Source organism: Callithrix jacchus, chromosome 2 (assembly GCF_049354715.1).
Source record: "Callithrix jacchus isolate 240 chromosome 2, calJac240_pri, whole genome shotgun sequence".
Taxonomy (NCBI): Eukaryota; Metazoa; Chordata; class Mammalia; order Primates; family Cebidae; genus Callithrix; species Callithrix jacchus.
In genome coordinates this window covers 148,690,694-148,709,673 of record NC_133503.1, presented here as the reverse complement: position 1 = coordinate 148,709,673, position 18,980 = coordinate 148,690,694, and the positions used below count along the sequence as shown (strand labels likewise).

Here is an 18,980-nt window from a genome sequence, read left to right as displayed (position 1 = left end):
ATGCCTGAGCAGCTGCTCTGCCAGGAATCCACACAGCTCTGTGTGTCAGACTGAAGGCCCTGGTGGAGTGGGTTTAGGAGGAGATCTCCTGACTGGGGGTTTGCAGAGATCTGTGGGAGAAGCATGGTTTTCCAGGGGCACTCATTCACTCACTACTTCCCTAGGTGGGGAGGTTCCCCTGGCTCCATGTCACTCCGGGCTAGGCTGTTTTTCTGTCTTGCTTTTCTTCATTCTCCAGGGTTCAAGTTGTTTCCTTGATTAGTCCCAGTGTGAGTACCTGGATGTTTCAGTTAAGGTGCTGTATTTACTCACCCTTTTGGTTCCTCTCCATGAGAGTCATGTACCCTAGCTGCTTCTAGTCAGCCATCTTAGCCTGAATCTAAGTAATTAATTTTGACCATAAAGAGGTAACTGAAAAATTCCCAATGTCACTTATTTCCTTCAATACACAGAGGAATTGTGATATTGCTAAGCTGGATTTTCTAATACAGATCAAAATCTTGATAGAACAAGTATTTTTCAAAAGAAATATTCATTCAATAATTTTTAAAGTACCTACTCTGTTGAAGCATTTAAAAGAGTAAATACCTCAAAAGAGTAGGTACTTAAAATAACAGAAAAATAAATTTCCCATGGGTACCTCCTGCCTTTGACAACCTTATGGCCTAACAACCACCTGGGTGTGGCGGGGAGAACCTGGAATCTCAGCTACTCAGGAGGCTGAGGCAGGAGGATCACTTGAAGTTGTGGTGACCTGAGATGATACCACTGAAATACAGCCTGGGCAACAGAGTGAGGGGGTGGAGGGGAGAAGGAGAAGGAAGAGGAGGAGAAGAAGAAGAAGAGGAAGAGGAAGAAAAGTGAAGAGAGAGAAGAAAGAGAGAGAGGGAGGGAGGGACAAGGGTAGAAGTTCAGAAACAGGAATAGAGAATATAGAAAACTGGAGCTGTATTGGAGATACATGTAAGGGTTAAGTGCAAGAGAGCAGAGCAGGGGAAATGACTGATCCCAAGTCCACAGTTGAATGTTACTGTTTCCACCCCCATAGACCATTCAGTGCTGGGCTTTTTATGAAGACAGGTCCTGGTGCTATTACAGATGATCCCCAGTTAACAATGAGGTTATGTCCCCATAAGCCTATCATATATTGAAAATATCATTATGTAGAAAATAAGTTTAATACACCTAGACTACTGAACATCATAGCTTAGCCTAACCTACTTTAAATGTGTTCAGAACACTTACATTAGCCTACAGTTGGGCAAAATTATCTAATACAAAGCCTATTTTATAATAAAGTTTTTTTTTTTTTTTGAGACGGAGTTTCGCTCTTGTTACCCAGGCTGGAGTGCAGTGGCGTGATCTCGGCTCACCGCAACCTCCGCCCCCTGGGTTTAGGCAATTCTCCTGCCTCAGCCTCCTGAGTAGCTGGGATTACAGGCACGCGCCACCGTGCCCAGCTAATTTTTTGTAATTTTTAGTAGAGACGGGGTTTCACCATGTTGACCAGGATGGTCTTGATCTGTTGACCTCGTGATCCACCCGCCTCGGCCTCCCAAAGTGCTGGGATTACAGGCTTGAGCCACCGCGCCCGGCCTATAATAAAGTTTTTAATAACTTATATAATTCATTAAATAAGTAACTGCAATGAAAAACAGAATGGTTTCACACCATGATAAAGTCGAAAATCCCAAGTCAAGCTATTGTAAGTCAGTGGCAGTCTTTGCCTAGATAAAGAAGGCCGGCCGTTAGAGCTGGTCACAAGAGAGGGTGGCTGTTGAATGGATAGAGCTAAGATTTTAGAGCCAGTTCATCCAGGATTTAATTCCCAGTCACTACTTATATTGCATTAGGAATGTTTCTTAATCTCTCTGAGCCTCAGTTTCCAAATCTTTTAAAATGGGATCAATAATTCTTGTTTTTCTCACATGTAGTTATGTTCACACCTAACCCAGCTTCCTCTTTCTGGTTTAATGTTCTTTGCATGTTGTTCATAAACTTTGAAAGACTGCTTAGTTGAGCACAGATGGTTTTTAGAGCCAGAGACAGGGTCACATCCAAATTCAAAGACAACCATTACTACTTAATGTGTAAACTTGGGAAGTCATTTTATTTCTGTTTCTTCAATTTTGTAGTGAAGAGTGAATCATCTAAAATGACAAAACAGTGGCCTTCAAGACCATACTCCTCACAGTGTATTTGCTAACAGTTTCCTATACAACATTGTAGGCTAAGCAGATATTATTGTTCTTTTGTTTTTTTGAGTCTTGATTTTAAAAGGTTTATTGAATAATAGTAATAACTTAGACTTATGTGCCAGGCTCCAAGGTAAGCATTTATGTATATTATCTCATATAATTTTCACAACAACCCCAAAGTGTACTTTTATAATTTCATTTTATAGATGGGAAGCCTGATGCTTAAACAATTAAATAACTTGCTCCAGGTGACATAGCCAATATGTGATGAAGTTGGGATTTGAACCCAGAAAATCTGACTTTGGAATCATTCTCATAAGCACTATACTATACTGTCTTCCATGTGATTCTGATAACTTCCCTAGAGGCAGTTGCCCCACTCCCTTCCCATTGCTATAAAGCATCTAGCACAGTACCCAGTTCCAAACAGCCACGTAAACAAATGTGGGTTCTGTCTCTGCAGCCCATCTCCCAAGTGTTAGAGCTAAGGCCTGATGACACTTACCAACCATTGAGTAGCTGCTTGTTGGAGCAAATCAGAAAAGAAATCTCTGTAAATGAAAACTCTTTCTAAGTCCCCTCCTTTATAAATTGAGCAATAACTAATACAAATTTTGAGAATAATATGATTTTGGTATTGCCTTGAAGTTTACTGTATTTAGGTTTGACTTGTAGGCCATAAATATACCCAGGCAAATTTAGATAATTAGGAGGTATGATTTTAAAGATATAAAACCATCCCTCTTTATCTTCTCTACACTATTGTATTCTTTTCACCACCAAACATATGTTTGTGTGTTTATTTTCTGTAACCTTTTCAGAAGTATATATGCTACAGTAGAGGAGGGACTTAATCTGTTCTATTCCCTGCTGTATCTCCAGTACCTAAAATAATATGGAGTAGGTACTTAAAAATTTTATTTTATCCATGAATGATTAAACTGTTTGTGCAAATTATGGAAAACTGACATTTAAATATTATTTTGCTTTCTAGCTTGGATTAGAAGAACAAGAAAGACTCCACCTACTATGGAGGTAAGACTACGCAAGAAAAATATCTCATAGGAGTGTATATTCCCAAGAATATGTGAACCTTCAGAAAATGTATGATATGTTTTCCCAAAGTGTTGATTTTATTCCATAGAAAATAACTTAAAACATTTTTATTATAAAGTAATATATAAACATATCACTAATAAAATAATACATGATAAATGCTCATATTATGGAATATAACAAAATTTACTTAAAATTTAAAGTTAAATAATAAAAATTTAAAACAAAATAAAAACACTTTTTAGAAAGTCTGGATTTGGAGCAGTTTGCACCAGGTTGTTTCCCCTGGGTCTTGGGAGTTCTCTCTGCCAGCACTGAGGCTTTTGTAGAAAAGTTTGAGAAACACTGGATCTCTGTGTCCTGTCCAAATCATGCTCTTATGTTTCCCTTAATTTTATATATTTAAATCCATCAAGTATCCAAAGAAACTTTAAAATACAGAATTAGCAAGTATTTTATAACACTCAGTAATTAGTAGTTGAGTTGAATTTTTATTTAAAACTTAAAAATTTATAGTTAGTGATAAACAATAAAAAGCATAGAAATGCTATGGTATATGTGTTTTGCAACGTGATTTTAATATAGATTATTTTATTAAAATTATAATTTTAATTTTAAAAATACATAAAGAGCTCTAAAATTATTTTATAAGAAGTTATTTCATAAAAGGAGAGTGTCTAAATGCATTAGTATACTGCCTTGTTTACTTTTTGTCTGGAGGCATTGCTTTCATTTTACTATTTAGGACTTCCTCCTCTTTTCTGTTGCCTATTCCCTCACTACTATAAACTCTGATGACAACATAAATGGGCTCCAATACTCAATTCCCATTTGTTAGGAGGTGGGTGCTCTAGAGCAGAATCATGATGATACCTTAACTGGCACGTTTATCTTTACCTGCTCTATACATTCATCATATACCAAACCCATCAATGTTCCTTCAGCCTGAGTATATTCTGACTGAGTATATCTGTTGACCCATTCCTAACTTCATATATTGCTTCTGCCTTGTCCTACATTTCTCAGACCCTTCTTTCCAACATTGATAAAATTTGGAATAAAAGCTGTTTTTTGGGGGGAAAAAGGGGCAATGTGATCCAGGATTCAGAAGTATGCCCAGTAGTTTACAGTGAAGGATGGATTGAAGAGCCTTCCTATTCTCCTTCTCTTGGACATAATAAGTGCTACTGTTAAGGTGCTTCCTCCATCCTTAGAACTTTGAAAGCCTTCTTCATAGAAACATGAATATGCAAAGTGATTAGTGGAGGCAATTGCAATAGCTGGGCCTCAGGCACCACCTCTGTGAATTTTAGGTTATTTCAGCACCTCAAACAAGCTCTAGTTAGAACACACCAAGTCCTTCTATCCCTGAGCTCACTCTTGTTACTTTTGATTGTCCAAAATAAGCCCTCTTTTGTTGCCTTCCTTTTAGTGTACTATTAATCACTTTGTTCTTTATGCTGCTTTCTACCCTCCCTAACACACACACACACACACACACACACACACACACACACACACTTTTCCTTCCTCTTGACCCTTTCCATTGTGTTTCAGGAATTTCTGTCTCTTTGTTAGCAAGTTACCATTCACCATTAATATTTTCCTGGAAACTTTCTCTACCACATAACCTCAACCAAAATCTGCCTGTGCCTGAGAGATAGTGAGTTCCTTTTTTCCTTGAAGGAAGTTGTGCTTGCTTTCCCACGTCCCACAGAAAGAAAGTGAGTCCAACTGCTTCTTGCTTCCCCAAATATTCTTTGTTTGTGGGCCCAAGAGAGTGGAAGACCTTTGTTATCCATATAGCATGCTATCCATGTATCTTTTTCTGTACCTGATCATCATTTTTATGTGTGCCAGCATGCAAGCCAGTCTACCATACTAATGGCCGAGATTAGAACCTGGCATAAGGTCTTCTCCTTTCAATCCCTTCCTAAGTCTTAGCTGCCCAATTCTTTGACTTTATCCACACTAGTACCTCTAACTCGAGTGAACAACCACTTCGTTAGGCACATTTTAGTTTTTATCAAACACAACTCTTACCACTGTAACTTTTATACTCTTCAAGTCCAAATTCTAGATACATCATATTAAGAGGAAAAAGATTCTCTTAATGTAAAGTAAGACATATTTTTTAATGTAAAGTAAAGCTTATTTAGTTACTAAGCTGTGAAATTATAAGGCAAATTCCACGGGTTTCAAGAAATAGAACTTTGCCATCTACTTTAGAACCATATATCCCATCCCAGTCACAACCCCCTCTCTCCTGACAAAAGCAAACCTTAACTCAACTTTTATAGTAATAATTTCCTCTCATTTTAAATAGTTTTTTCACCTAAATGTACATTATAGTTTAGACTTGTCCGTTTTGTAAAAACTTCATATTTGTTTTAAATCTTCAGTCTATCCTCTTCCATCCCTTTTATTTCCTTACAGATTTATGTGTTAAAAAACCCACTGAGTTACCCTGTAGAGTTTGCCCACAGTCTAGATTTTGCTGATCTTATGTTCCTGGTACGTTTCATCATGTTTCTCTGTCCACTATCTTCCTTACAAATTGACAACTGGATCCAGAAACTAGATACGTTGTTTCAGATCTTTTAGTGAATACCCAACCCCAAATAAACTTCCTTCCATATCTCCTATACATTAGGACTAAAGGTTAAACAACAGCCATTAGAATGCCATTTACAATAGTATCAGAAAACATAGAATACTATGGAATTAAGTAAGCAAAATATGTGCATAAGACCTAAATAAATAAGGAGAAGTATCTGTTCATGGATTGGAATATACAATATTGCTAACATATTCATTCTTCTCAAACTGATCCACAGTGGTACTTACGCTTTATTTTGCATCCACATCACCTGAAAGACTTGTTAAAACACAGATTGCTAGACCCCAAGCTTAGAGTTTTTGATCCACTAGTTCTGGAGTAGGACCTGAATATTTGCATTTATAACGTGTTCTTGGATGATGCTGATGCTGGTGGGGTTCATAGCCCACATTTTGTGAACCACTGATTTATAGATTTAATAAAATAAATATCCAGTTAAAACCACATCAGACTTTTTGGGCAGAAATCAACATGCTGATTTGAAAATGTACTTGGAAATGTCAAAGACCTGGAGTAGCTGAAAGCAGCCACGAGAAAGGAGATGAAAATTAAAGGGCTAATACTGTCTGACTTTAAGAATTACTTTAGAACTGTAGTTATCAAGGCAATGTGATACTGCCATTAGGATACTGGATAAATAAATCAATGGAAGAGAACAAAAGTCCAAAAATAGATACTATACAATCAGTTGGTTTTTAACAGTGATGTCAAAACAACACAATTAGGAATGGAAAGTCTTTTTAGCAAATGGTTCTGGAATAACTTAATATCCCTATGGGAAAAATGAATTGATCCCTACCTCACATTGTACACAAATATTAATTCATGAGAGATCATAGACTAGACATAAAACCAAACTATTGTGCTTCTTGAAGAAAAAAAACAAGACTATTTTTGTTTTTTTGGACTATCTTTGCAGTTTTGAGGTAGACGAGAAAGAACAATCCATAAAGGAAAAATACAGATTAAACAGATTTAATTAGATTTAAAATCTAATGCTTGTTACAAGAGAACATTAGGAAAGCAAAAGACTAGGAGAAAATTATCATAGTACATATATTTGACAAAGGAATTGTATCCAGGCTATAAAAAGAATACCTCAACTCAGTGTTAATAAAAAAGAAGCTAGGCTGGGGGCGGTGGCTGACGCCTGTAATCCCAGCACTTTGGGAGGCGGAGGTGGGTGGATCACAAGATCAGGAATTCAAGCCTGGCCAAGATGGTGAAACCTCGTCTCTACTAAAAATACAAAACTTAGCCAGGTGTGGTGGTAGGTGCCTGTAATCCAAACTACTCGGGAGGCTGAGGCAGAGAATTGCTTGACCCAGGAGGCGGAGGTTGCAGTGAGCACCACCACTGTACTCCAGCCTGGGTGCCAGAGTGAGACTCCATCTAAAAAAAAAAAAAAAAGCAGCTAATAAATATTGGGCAGAAATCTTTAACAGCCTCTCTGTAAGATACGTTTTAGGTTTATGAAAAGATACTTAATAATACTCGTAATCATTGGAACCACAATGAGATACCACTACAGACCCTTTAAAATGGCTTATATTTAAAAGATTGAAAACTTTTGTAAGGTGCTGGTTGGGGTGAAAATGATACACTCATGTTTGAAAACTGACAATTTGTTATAATATCAAACACACCTGCCCTATGATCAAACAGTAATTCTCCTGGCCACCTTGAAAACTGAAGGGATCAATTTTTAGTCATACTTTCTGGAGAGTTCTGGCCAACGATCTATCTCCTTGGCATACTATTCTAGGCTTCCTGATTTGGGCTCAGCCCAATGTTCTAGCTTTGCCTCTTTAGGCTTGTTCTGTCTACCCTACTCCAAGGAACTCCCTGCTGTTTCTTTCTCTTGTCTGATTGCTGTAACTAGGACTTCCAATATTATATTGAATAACAATAGTAAAAATGAGCATTCTTGTCATGTTTTAGATCTTAGAAGAAAGGCTTTCAGTATTTATTCAGTATGGTTAGGCTTTGTGTCCCCACACAAATCTTATCTTGAATTGTAATTATGAGGTGTTTAGGATAAGAACTAGTAGGAAATAATTGGATTATGGAGGTTGTTTTCCCCATGCTGTTCTTGCGATAGGGAATAAATTCTTAGGAGATATGATTTTATAAGTTTTATAAGTGGTAAATTTTTCTGTGTTCACACACACCCTCTCTCACCTGCCACCATGTAAGACATGCCTCTTCCCCTTGTGTCGTGATTGTAAGTTTCCTGAGGCATCCCAAGCCATGCTTGGGAAGTCAATAAAGCTTCTTTTTTTTTTTTATTGCATTTTAGGTTTGGGGGTACATGTGCAGAGCATGCAATACACTTGCATAGGTACACACATGGCAGTGTGTTTTGTTTGCTTTCTCCCCTTCACCCACATTTGGCATTTCTCCCCAGGCTATCCCTCCCCACCTCCCCCTCCCACTGGCCCTCCCCTTTTCCCCTCAATAGACCCCAGTGTTTAGTACTCCCCTCTCTGTGTCCATGTGTTCTCATTTTTCATCACCCGCCTATGAGTGAGAATATGCGGTGTTTCATTTTCTGTTCTTGTGTCAGTTTGCTGAGAATGATGTTCTCCAGATTCATCCATGTCCCTACAAACGACACAAACTCATCATTTCTGATTGCTGCATAATATTCCATGGTGTATATGTGCCACATTTTCCTAATCCAGTCTATCATCAGTGGACATTTGGGTTGATTCCAGGTCTTTGCTATTGTAAACAGTGCTGCAATAAACATTCGTGTGCATGTGTCCTTATAGTAGAACGATTTATAGTCCTTTGGGTATATACCCAGTAATGGGATTGCTGGGTCAAATGAAATTTCTATTTCTAAGGCCTTGAGGAATCACCACACTGTCTTCCACAATGGTTGGACTAATTTACACTCCCAACAACAGTGTAAAAGTGTTCCTTTTTCTCCACATCCTCTCCAGCATCTGTTGTCTCCAGATTTTTTAATGATCGCCATTCTAACTGGCTTGAGATGGTATCTCAATGTGGTTTTGATTTGCATCTCTCTGATGACCAGTGACGCTGAGCATTTTTTCATATGATTGTTGGCCTCATATATGTCTTCTTTCATAAAGTGTCTGTTCATATCCTTTGCCCACTTTTGAATGGGCTTGTTTGTTTTTTTCCTGTAAATCTGTTTGAGTTCTTTGTAAATTCTGGATATCAGCCCTTTGTCAGATGGGTAAACTGCAAAAATTTTTTCCCATTCTGTTGGTTGCCGATTCACTCTAGTGACTGTTTCTTTTGCCGTGCAGAAGCTGTGGAGTTTGATTAGGTCCCATTTGTCTATTTTGGCTTTTGTTGCCAATGCTTTTGGTGTTTCGTTCATGAAGTCCTTGCCTACTCCTATGTCCTGGATAGTTTTGCCTAGATTTCCTTCTAGGGTTTTTATCGTGCCAGGTCTTATGTTTAAGTCTTTAATCCATCTGGAGTTAATTTTAGTGTAAGGTGTCAGGAAGGGGTCCAGTTTCTGCTTTCTGCACATGGCTAGCCAGTTTTCCAAACACCATTTGTTAAACAGGGAATCCTTTCCCCATTGCTTGTTTTTGTCAGGTTTATCAAGATTGTATGGTTGTAGATATGTTGTGTTGCCTCCGGTGCCTCTGTTTTGTTTTATTGGTCTATATCTCTGTTTTGGTACCAGTACCATGCTGTTTTGATTACTGTAGCCTTGTAGTATAGTTTGAAATCCTGTAGTGTGATGCCCCCGGCTGTGTTCTTTTTGCTTAGAATTGATTTGGATATGCAGGCTCTCTTTTGGTTCCATATGAAGTTCATGGTGGTTTTTTCCAGTTCTGTGAAGAAAGTTAATGGTAGCTTGATGGGGATAGCGTTGATTCTGTAAATTACTTTGGGCAGTATAGCCATTTTCACGATATTAATTCTTCCTAACCATGAACATGGAATGTTTCTCCATCTGTTTGTGTCCTTTCTGATTTCGTTGAGCAGTGGTTTGTAGTTCTCCTTGAAGAGGTCCCTTACGTTCCTTGTGAGTTGTATTCCAAGGTATTTTATTCTTTTTGTAGCAATTGTGAATGGCAGTTCGTTCTTGATTTGGCTTTCTTTAAGTCTGTTATTGGTGTAGACGAATGCTTGTGATTTTTGCACATTGATTTTATATCCTGAGACTTTGCTGAAGTTGCTTATCAGTTTCAGGAGTTTTTGGGCTGAGGCGATGGGGTCTTCTAGGTATACTATCATGTCGTCTGCAAATAGAGATAATTTGGCTTCCACCTTTCCTATTTAAATACCGTTTATTTCTTTTTCTTGCCTGATTGTTCTCGCTAGAACTTCCAGTACTATATTGAATAGGAGTGGTGAGAGAGGGCATCCTTGTCTAGTGCCGGATTTCAAAGGAAATGCTTCCAGTTTTTGCCCATTCAGTATGATATTGGCTGTTGGTTTGTCATAAATAGCTTTTATTACTTTGAGATACGTTCCATCGATACCGAGTTTATTGAGGGTTTTTAGCATAAAGGGCTGTTGAATTTTGTCAAAGGCCTTCTCTTTGTCAATTGAGATAATCATGTGGTTTTTGTTTTTGGTTCTGGTTATGTGGTGAATTACGTTGATAGACTTGCATATGTTGAACCAGCCTTGCATCCCCAGGATGAATCCTACTTGATCATGATGAATAAGTTTTTTGATTTGCTGTTGCAATCGGCTTGCCAATATTTTATTGAAGATTTTTGCATCTATGTTCATCATGGATATTGGCCTGAAGTTTTCTTTTCTTGTTGGGTCTCTGCCGGGTTTTGGTATCAGGATGATGTTGGTCTCCTAAAATGATTTGGGAAGGATTCCCTCTTTTTGGATTATTTGGAATAGTTTTAGAAGGAATGGTACCAGCTTCTCTTTGTGTGTCTGGTAGAATTCGGCTGTGAACCCGTCTGGACCTGGGCTTTTTTTGTGTGGTAGGCTCTTAATTGCTGCCTCGACTTCTGACCTTGTTATTGGTCTATTCATAGTTTCAGCTTCCTCCTGGTTTAGGCTTGGGAGGACACAGGAGTCCAGGAATTTATCCATTTCTTCCAGGTTTACTAGTTGATGTGCATAGAGTTGTTTGTAATATTCTCTGATGATGGTTTGAATTTCTGTGGAGTCTGTGGTGATTTCCCCTTTATCATTTTTTATTGCATCTATTTGGTTGTTCTCTCTTTTCTTTTTAATCAGTCTGGCTAGTGGTCTGTCTATTTTGTTGATCTTTTCAAAAAACCAGCTCTTGGGTTTATTGACTTTTTGAAGGTTTTTTTGTGTCTCAGTCTCCTTCAGTTCAGCTCTGATCTTAGTTATTTCTTGTCTTCTGCTGGGTTTTGAGTTTTTTTGATCTTGCTCCTCTAGCTCTTTCAATTTTGACGATAGGGTGTCGATTTTGGATCTCTCCATTCTCCTGATATGGGCACTTATTGCTATATACTTTCCTCTAGAGACTGCTTTAAATGTGTCCCAGAGATTCTGGCATGTTGTGTCTTTGTTCTCATTGGTTTCGAAGAACTTCTTTATTTCTGCCTTCATTTCATTGTTTACCCAGTCAACATTCAAGAGCCAGTTGTTCAGTTTCCATGAAGCTGTGCGGTTCTGGGTTGGTTTCTGAACTCTGAGTTCTAACTTGATTGCACTATGGTCTGAGAGGCTGTTTGTTATGATTTCAGTTGTTTTGCATTTGCTGAGCAGTGCTTTACTTCCAATTATGTGGTCAATTTTAGAGTAGGTGTGATGTGGTGCTGAGAAGAATGTATATTCTGTGGATTTGGGGTGGAGAGTTCTGTAAATGTCTATCAGGTTTGCTTGCTCCAGGTCTGAGTTCAAGCCCTGGATATCCTTGTTGATTTTCTGTCTGGTTGATCTGTCTAATATTGACAGTGGAGTGTTAAAGTCTCCCACTATTATTGTGTGGGAGTCTAAGTCTCTTTGTAAGTCATTAAGAACTTGCCTTATGTATCTGGGTGCTCCTGTATTGGGTTCGTATATGTTTAGGATCGTTAGCTCTTCTTGTTGTATTGATTCTTTTACCATTATGTAATGGCCTTCTTTGTCTCTTTTGATCTTTGTTGCTTTAAAGTCTATTTTATCAGAGATGAGAATTGCAACTCCTGCTTTTTTTTGCTCTCCATTTGCTTGGTAAATCTTCCTCCATCCCTTTATTTTGAGCCTTTGTGTATCCTTGCCTGTGAGATGGGTTTCCTGAATACAGCACACTGGTGGGTTTTGGATTTTTATCCAATTTGCCAGTCTGTGTCTTTTGATTGGTGCATTTAGTCCATTTACATTTAGAGTTAATATTGTTATGTGTGAATTTGATACTGCCATTTTGATGCTAAGTGGCCGTTTTGCCCATTAGTTGTTGTAGATTCTTCATTATGTTGATGCTCTTTAGCATTTAATGTGATTTTGGAATGGCTGGTACTGGTTGTTCCTTTCTATGTGTAGTGCCTCTTTTAGGAGCTCTTGTAAAGCAGGCCTGGTGGTGACAAAGTCTCTGAGTACTTGCTTGTTTGCAAAGGATTTTATTTTTCCTTCACTTCTGAAGCTCAGTTTGGCTGGATATGAAATTCTCGGTTGAAAGTTCTTTTCTTTAAGAATGTTGAATATTGGCCCCCACTCTCTTCTGGCTTGTAGTGTTTCTGCCGAGAGATCTGCTGTGAGTCTGATTGGCTTCCCTTTGTGGGTGACCCGACCTTTCTCTCTGGCTGCCCTTAGTATTTTCTCCTTCATTTCAACTTTGTTGAATCTGACAATTATGTGCCTTGGGGTTGCTCTTCTTTTGGAATATCTTTGTGGTGTTCTCTGTATTTCCTGCATTTGAGTGTTGACCTGTCTTGCTAGGTGGGGGAAATTTTCCTGGATGATGTTCTGAAGAGTATTTTCCAGCTTGGATTCATTCTCTTCATCCCCTTCTGGTACACCTATCAAACGTAGGTTAGGTCTTTTCACATAGTCCCACATTTCTTAGAGACTTTGTTCATTCCTTTTTGAGCTTTTTTCTCTGATCTTGGTTTCTCGTTTTATTTCAATGAGTTGATCTTCGACTTCAGATATTCTTTCTTCTGCTTGGTCAATTCGGCTATTGAAACTTGTGCATGCTTCGCGATGTTCTCGTATTGTGTTTTCAGCTCCTTTAATTCATTCATATTCCTCTCTAATTTATCCATTCTTGTTATCATTTCCACATATCTTTTTTCAAGTTCCTTAGTTTCTTTGCATTGATTTAATACATGTTCTTTTAGCTCACAAAAGTTTCTCATTATCCACCTTCTGAAGTCTAATTCCGTCATTTCATCACAGTCATTCTCCATCCAGCTTTGTTCCCTTGCTGGTGAGGAGTTTTGGTCCTTTGTAGGAGGCGAGGTGTTCTGGTTTCGGGTATTTTCCTCCTTTTTGCGCTGGTTTTTTCCCATCTTTGTGGATTTATCCACTTGTCGTCTGCGTAGTTGCTGACTTTTCGATTGGGTCTCTGAGTGGACACCCAGATTGTTGGTGATGAAGTATTTCTGTTACTTGGTTTTCCTTCTACCAGTCTAGCCCCTTCGCTGTATGACTGCTGAGGTCCACTCCAGGCACTGCTTGTCTGGGGTGCACCTATAGCAGCCGTGGAACAGTGAGGGATGCTACCAGTTTCTTTTTCTGCTATCTTTGTCCCAGGATGATGTCTGCCAAATGTCAGTCTTTTGGATATAGAGGGGTCAGGAAGCTGCTTGAGGAGACAGTCTGTACTTTATAGGAGCTCAATTGCTGAGCTGTGAGCTCTGTTGTTCATTCAGGGCTATTAGGCTGCTATGTTTGATTCTGCTGCAACAGAGCTCATTAAAATACCTTTTTTTTCTCAAATGCTCTGTCTTGGAGGGTTGGGGCTTCGTTTTTGGATGTTTTTTTAGGTGTCCTGCCCAACTAGGAGGCAGTCTGATCACTATTTGACTGCCGAGGCTCCGCCCTGCTGTTGTGAGGTTTGCCCTGTTGCTGCAGGCTCTTGCTGTTCTGCTGGGGTCTCTGCCACGGGCTACGCCCTGCGGCGGAGTTTCTCTGTTGTAGCGGGTTGCCTCGGCCACGGCGGGCTGCATCAGCAGTGGGCATGTATCTCAGTAGGGGCGGGTTGCCTCGGCAACTGCAGGCTGCGTCAGCAGTGGGCCTGTGTCTCAGTTGGGGCGGGTTGCCTCGGTAATGGTGGACGCCTTTCCCCCACGGAGCGTCTCAGGGACCGTCTCCACAGCAATCGTTTGGAATCGCTGTTTTGTCTGTCCCACTGCGCTATCCCAAACGTTGTGTCCCTGCAATCCCCTGGGCTGGCCCACTGCCCAAGTCCCATTCAGTCTCAAGTTCAGCCCTCTCAAGTCTCAGGTTGCCGTTTCAACAGGGCACCCGGACAAGCGTGCCCTGTGGGGATCGCTGGGTAGGGCCGGCTGCCACCACCCCGGCTGCCAGCTTCTCCAGGCAGAGCCTCTACCTGGTGTCCCGCATCTTTTTTATACTTGGGAATTTCCCTGTTCTTTGGGCAACAAAGATCAGTCTGAAAATGCAGCTCTGACTCACCTCTCTGCGGGTTAACCGAGAGGTTCAATCCTGGGTTGTTCTCACAGCACCATCTTGAGTTCCTCCCTCCTTTTTTTTTTTTTTAATTACATGGTTTCAAGTATGTCTTCAAAGCAGTGTGAAATGGACTAATACAAGTATCATACTAGCAGTGGGTCTGTTGTATATGGCTTTTATTGTGGTGAAGTATGTTCCTTCTATACCCAGTGTGTTAAAGGTTTTTATCATGAAAGGATGTCAGATTTTCTCAAATGCTTTTCCAGCATCAATTGAATGATCATAGAGTTTTTGTTCATCATCCTGCTGATATGATTTACATATGTTGAACCATCCATGTTTCCCTGGGATAAATCCTACTCATAATGAATGATCTTTTTAATATGTTATTGAATTTGGTTTGCTAGTGTTTTGTAAGGATTTTTGTATCAGTGTTCATCAGGGATATTGGCCTGTAGTTTTCTTGATTTTGATGTGTCTTTGCTTTTGGTATCTGACAAAGGTTTGGTATACTGACCTCCTAGAGTAAGTTTGGAAATACTCCCTCCTCCTCTATTTTTTGGAATCGTTTGAGGAAGATTAATATGAGTTCTTCTTAAAACGTGTGGTAAAGTTCAGCAGAGAAGCCATTGGGACCTGGCTTTTCTTTGCTGGGAGACTTTATTATGGTTTAAATTTTATTACTTCTTACTGGTTTGTTCAGGTTTTGGATTTCTTTGTGTTTCAATCTCAGTAGGTTGTGTGTGTCTAGGAATTTACCCATTTCTTCTAGGTTTTCCAGTGTATTGGCTTATAGTTGCTCATAGTAACCTTTTTATGATCATTTGAATTTCTGTGGTGTCAGTTGTAATGTCTCCTTTTTCATGTCTTATTTTCTGTATTCATGTCCTCTGTCTTTTTGCTTAGTGTGGCTAAAGGTTTGTTGATTATGTTTCTCTTTTTTAAAAAAAACAACTTTGTTGGTCTTTTGTATTGTTTTCTTCAAATTTCATTTGTTTCTGCTTTGATTTTTTTTTTCTTCTACTAATTTTGGGATTGGTTTCCTCTTTTGTAATTCTTTAACATTCATCATTAGATTGTTTGTTTGAAATTTTTCTACTTTTATGGTGTAGGCTCTTATAGCTATACATTTTTCTCTTTATACTGCTTTCTCTGTATCTTATAGGTTTTAGTATATTGTGTTCCCATTTTCATTTGCTTTAAGAAGTTTTTTAATTTCCTATTTAAATTCTTCATTGACCCACTGGTCATTCAAGGGACATATTAATTTCCAAGTGTTTGTGAAGTTTCCAAAATTCCTCTGGTTATTGATTTCTAGTTTTATTCCATTGTGGTCAGAGAAGATACTCAAGATGATTTCAACTGTTTTGAAATTTATAAGCGTTGTTTTGTGGCCTAACATATAGTCTGTCCTTGAGAATGATCCATGTGCTAAAGAGAAGAATGTGCATTCTGCAGCTGTTTGATGAAATGTTTCATAAATACCTATTACATACATTTGGTCTCTAGTGCAGATTAAATCCAGTGTTTCTTAGTTGATTTTCTGACTGGATGTTGTTTCCAGTACTTAAAGTGGATGTTGAGGTCTCCAGTTCTTTCCTTCTTCCCTCCTTCCCTCCCTCCCTCCTTCCCTCCCTTCTTTCCTTCCTTTCTTCTTTCTTTCTTTCCTTGAGATGGGGTCTCACTCTGTCACCCAGGCTACAGTGCAGTGGCATAATCTTGGCTCACTGCAACATCTACTTCCTAGGCTCAAGTGATGCTCCCACTTCAGCCCCCCAAGTAGCTGAGACCACAGGTGCACGCCACTACACAGAGCTCGTTTTTTTATATTTTTTAGTAGAGTCAGGGTTTCTCCATGTTGCCCAGGCTGGTCTTGAACTCCTGAGTTCAAATGATTTGCCTCCCAAAGACCTGTGATTATAGGCATGAGCCATGGCTCCTGTCATCCAGTTATTTTTGTATTAGGGTCTGTCCCTTTAGCTCTAATAATATTTACATTATATATATGAGTACTCCAGAGTTGGATGGATATACATTTATATTCTTATATCTTCTTGCTTAATTGATCCCTGTATCATTATATAATGACCTTCTTTATCTCTTTTTTTTAAGACAGAGTCTTGCTCTGTCACCAGGCTGGAGTGCTGTGGCACGATCTTGGCTCACTGCAACCTCTGACTCCCTAGTTCAAGTGATTCTCCTGTCTCAGCCTCCTGAGTGTCTGGGATTACAGGCATATACCACCACACCCAGCTAATTTTTGTATTTTTAGTAGACAGGGTTTCACCATGTCAGCCAAGATGGTCTCGATCTCCTGCCTCGACCATGATCCACCTGACTTGGCCTCCCGAAGTGCTGGGATTACAGGTGTCAGCCACTGCATGGGGTCCTTTGTCTCTTTTTATGGTTTTTTTGTCTTAAAATCTGCTCCTGCCCTTTTTTGATTTTCATTTGCATAGAATATCTTTTTCCATCCTTTTATTTTAAGTCTATATGAGTCTTTATAGGTGGTGTGTTTCTTGTAGACAGTAGATTGTTGAGTCTTGTTTTTTAATCTATTCAGCTAATTCGTCTTTTAATTGGAGAATGTATGCTATTTACATTCAGTGTTTTTATTGATAAAGACTTACTCTTGACATTTCATTACTTGTTTCTGGTTTTGTGGTTTTCTCTTTCTTCTTTCCTTCCTTTCTGTCTCCCTTTTAGTGAAGGGGATTTACTGTGGTGATTATGTTTTAATTTATTTATTTTTAATTTTTTTGTATATCTGTTGTATGTTTTTAGACTGGAGGTTACCATGAGCCTTGCAAATACTATCTTATAACCCATTATTGTAAACTGCTGACAACTTAACACTGATTGCATAAACAAACAAACAAGGGAAAAGAAAACTAATAAAATCTGTACACTTCAACTTTGTCCCCTCTGCTTTTTAAGTTCTGTTGTTTCAATTTATATCTTACTCTACTGTCTGGAAAGATTGTTATAGTTATTATTTTTGATCAGTTCATCTTTAAGTCTTTTTACTCATTATATGAGTAGTTTACACACATTACAGCACAATTATAGTTTTATAATATTTCGTATTTTTCTGTGTATTTACTATTACCAGTGAGTTTTTTACCTTCAGATGATTTCTTGTTGCTTATTAGCATCCTTTTCTTTCTGATTGAAGAATTCCCTTTAACAGTTTTGGAGGAGAGGTCTGGCGTTGAAATTTCTTAGCTTTGTTTATGTTGGAAAGTCTTTATTTCTCTTTCATGTTTGAAAGCTAGTTTCACTGGGTATGCAATTCTAGAATGATATGATTTGGCTATGTCCCCACCCAAATCTCATCCTGCATTGTAGTTCCCATTATCTCCATGTGTTGTGGGAGGGACCTGGTAGGTGATAATTGGATCATGAGGGTGGTTACCTCCATGCTGATCTCATGATAGTTAGTTCTCATGATATCTGATGGTTTTATAAGGGGCTTTCCCCCTTTTGCTTGGCCCTTCTTTTTCCTGCCATCATGTGAAGAAGGACAGTTTGCTTCCCCTTCCGGCATGATTGTAAGTATTCTGAGGCCTCCCTAGCCATGCTGAACTGTGAGTCAGTTAAATATCTTTCCTTTATAAATTACCCATTCTCAGGTATGTCTTTATTAGCAGCATGGGAACAACTAACACTTAGGATACAAGTTTGTTGTTTTTTCCATTCAGTACTTTAAATATGTCATGCTACTCTCTCCTGACCTGTAAGATACCAACTAAAAAGTCTGTTGCCAAGTGTATTGGAGCTCCATTGTATGTTATTTCTTTCTTGACCTTTGGGAGTTTGATTAATAAATGTCTTGAGGTAGTCTTATTTGGGTTAAATCTGCTTGGTGTTCTATAACCTTTTTATACTTGAATATTGATATCTTTCTTTGGGTTTGGGAAGTTCCTTGTTATTTTCCTTTAAATAAACTTTCCTCCCCTATCTTTCTAGCTCCTATTTGAGACCAGCAACTCTTAGATTTGTCCTTGTGAGGCTATTTTCTATATCATGTAGGCATGCTTCCTCGTTTTTTATTCTTTTTTTTTTTTTCTGACTGTATATTTACAAATAGCTTGTCTTTAAGCTCACTAATTCTTTCTTCTTACCATTTCTGCTGTTAAGAGTCATGCATTCTGCAGTAGGTCAGTCGCATTTTTCAACTCTAGAATTTCTGTTTCTTTTTAAGTATCTTAATGTCTTTGTTAAATATATCTGATAGAATAGTGAATTCTTTCCCTGTGTTATCTTGAATTTTATTGAGCTTTTTCAAAAATAGATATTTTGAATTATCTGTCAGAAAGGTCACATATCTCTGTCTCCCCAGGATTCTTCACTTGTGCTTTATTTAGTTCCTTTGGTGAGGTTTTGTTTTCCTGGATGGTCTTCATGCTTGTGGATGTTCATCAGGTCTGGGTATTGAAGAGTTTGGTATTTATTATAATCTTCACAGTCTAGGCTTGTTTGTACCTGTCCTTCCTGGGAAGGCTTTCCAAGTGTTTGAAAGGACTTGGATATTGTAATCCAAGTTTTTAGTCACT

The 18,980-nt window shown here is 38.6% G+C and overlaps 1 protein-coding gene across 5 annotated transcripts in view; it reads left to right on the top strand.

Moving 5' to 3' along the window:
• Positions 1-18,980, top strand: part of NDUFAF2 (NADH:ubiquinone oxidoreductase complex assembly factor 2) — a 234,718-nt gene that overhangs the window by 167,211 nt on the left and 48,527 nt on the right. For all 5 annotated transcript variants that reach the window (XR_013532301.1, XR_013532300.1, XR_013532302.1 and 2 more), the window contains exon 3: positions 3,193-3,233. Coding sequence is in view for 2 of the 5 variants with exons in the window: in XM_002744928.7 (XP_002744974.1) it covers positions 3,193-3,233 (41 nt within the window). In the remaining 3 variants the exon portion in view is untranslated. The remainder of the gene's footprint in view (positions 1-3,192; positions 3,234-18,980) is intronic.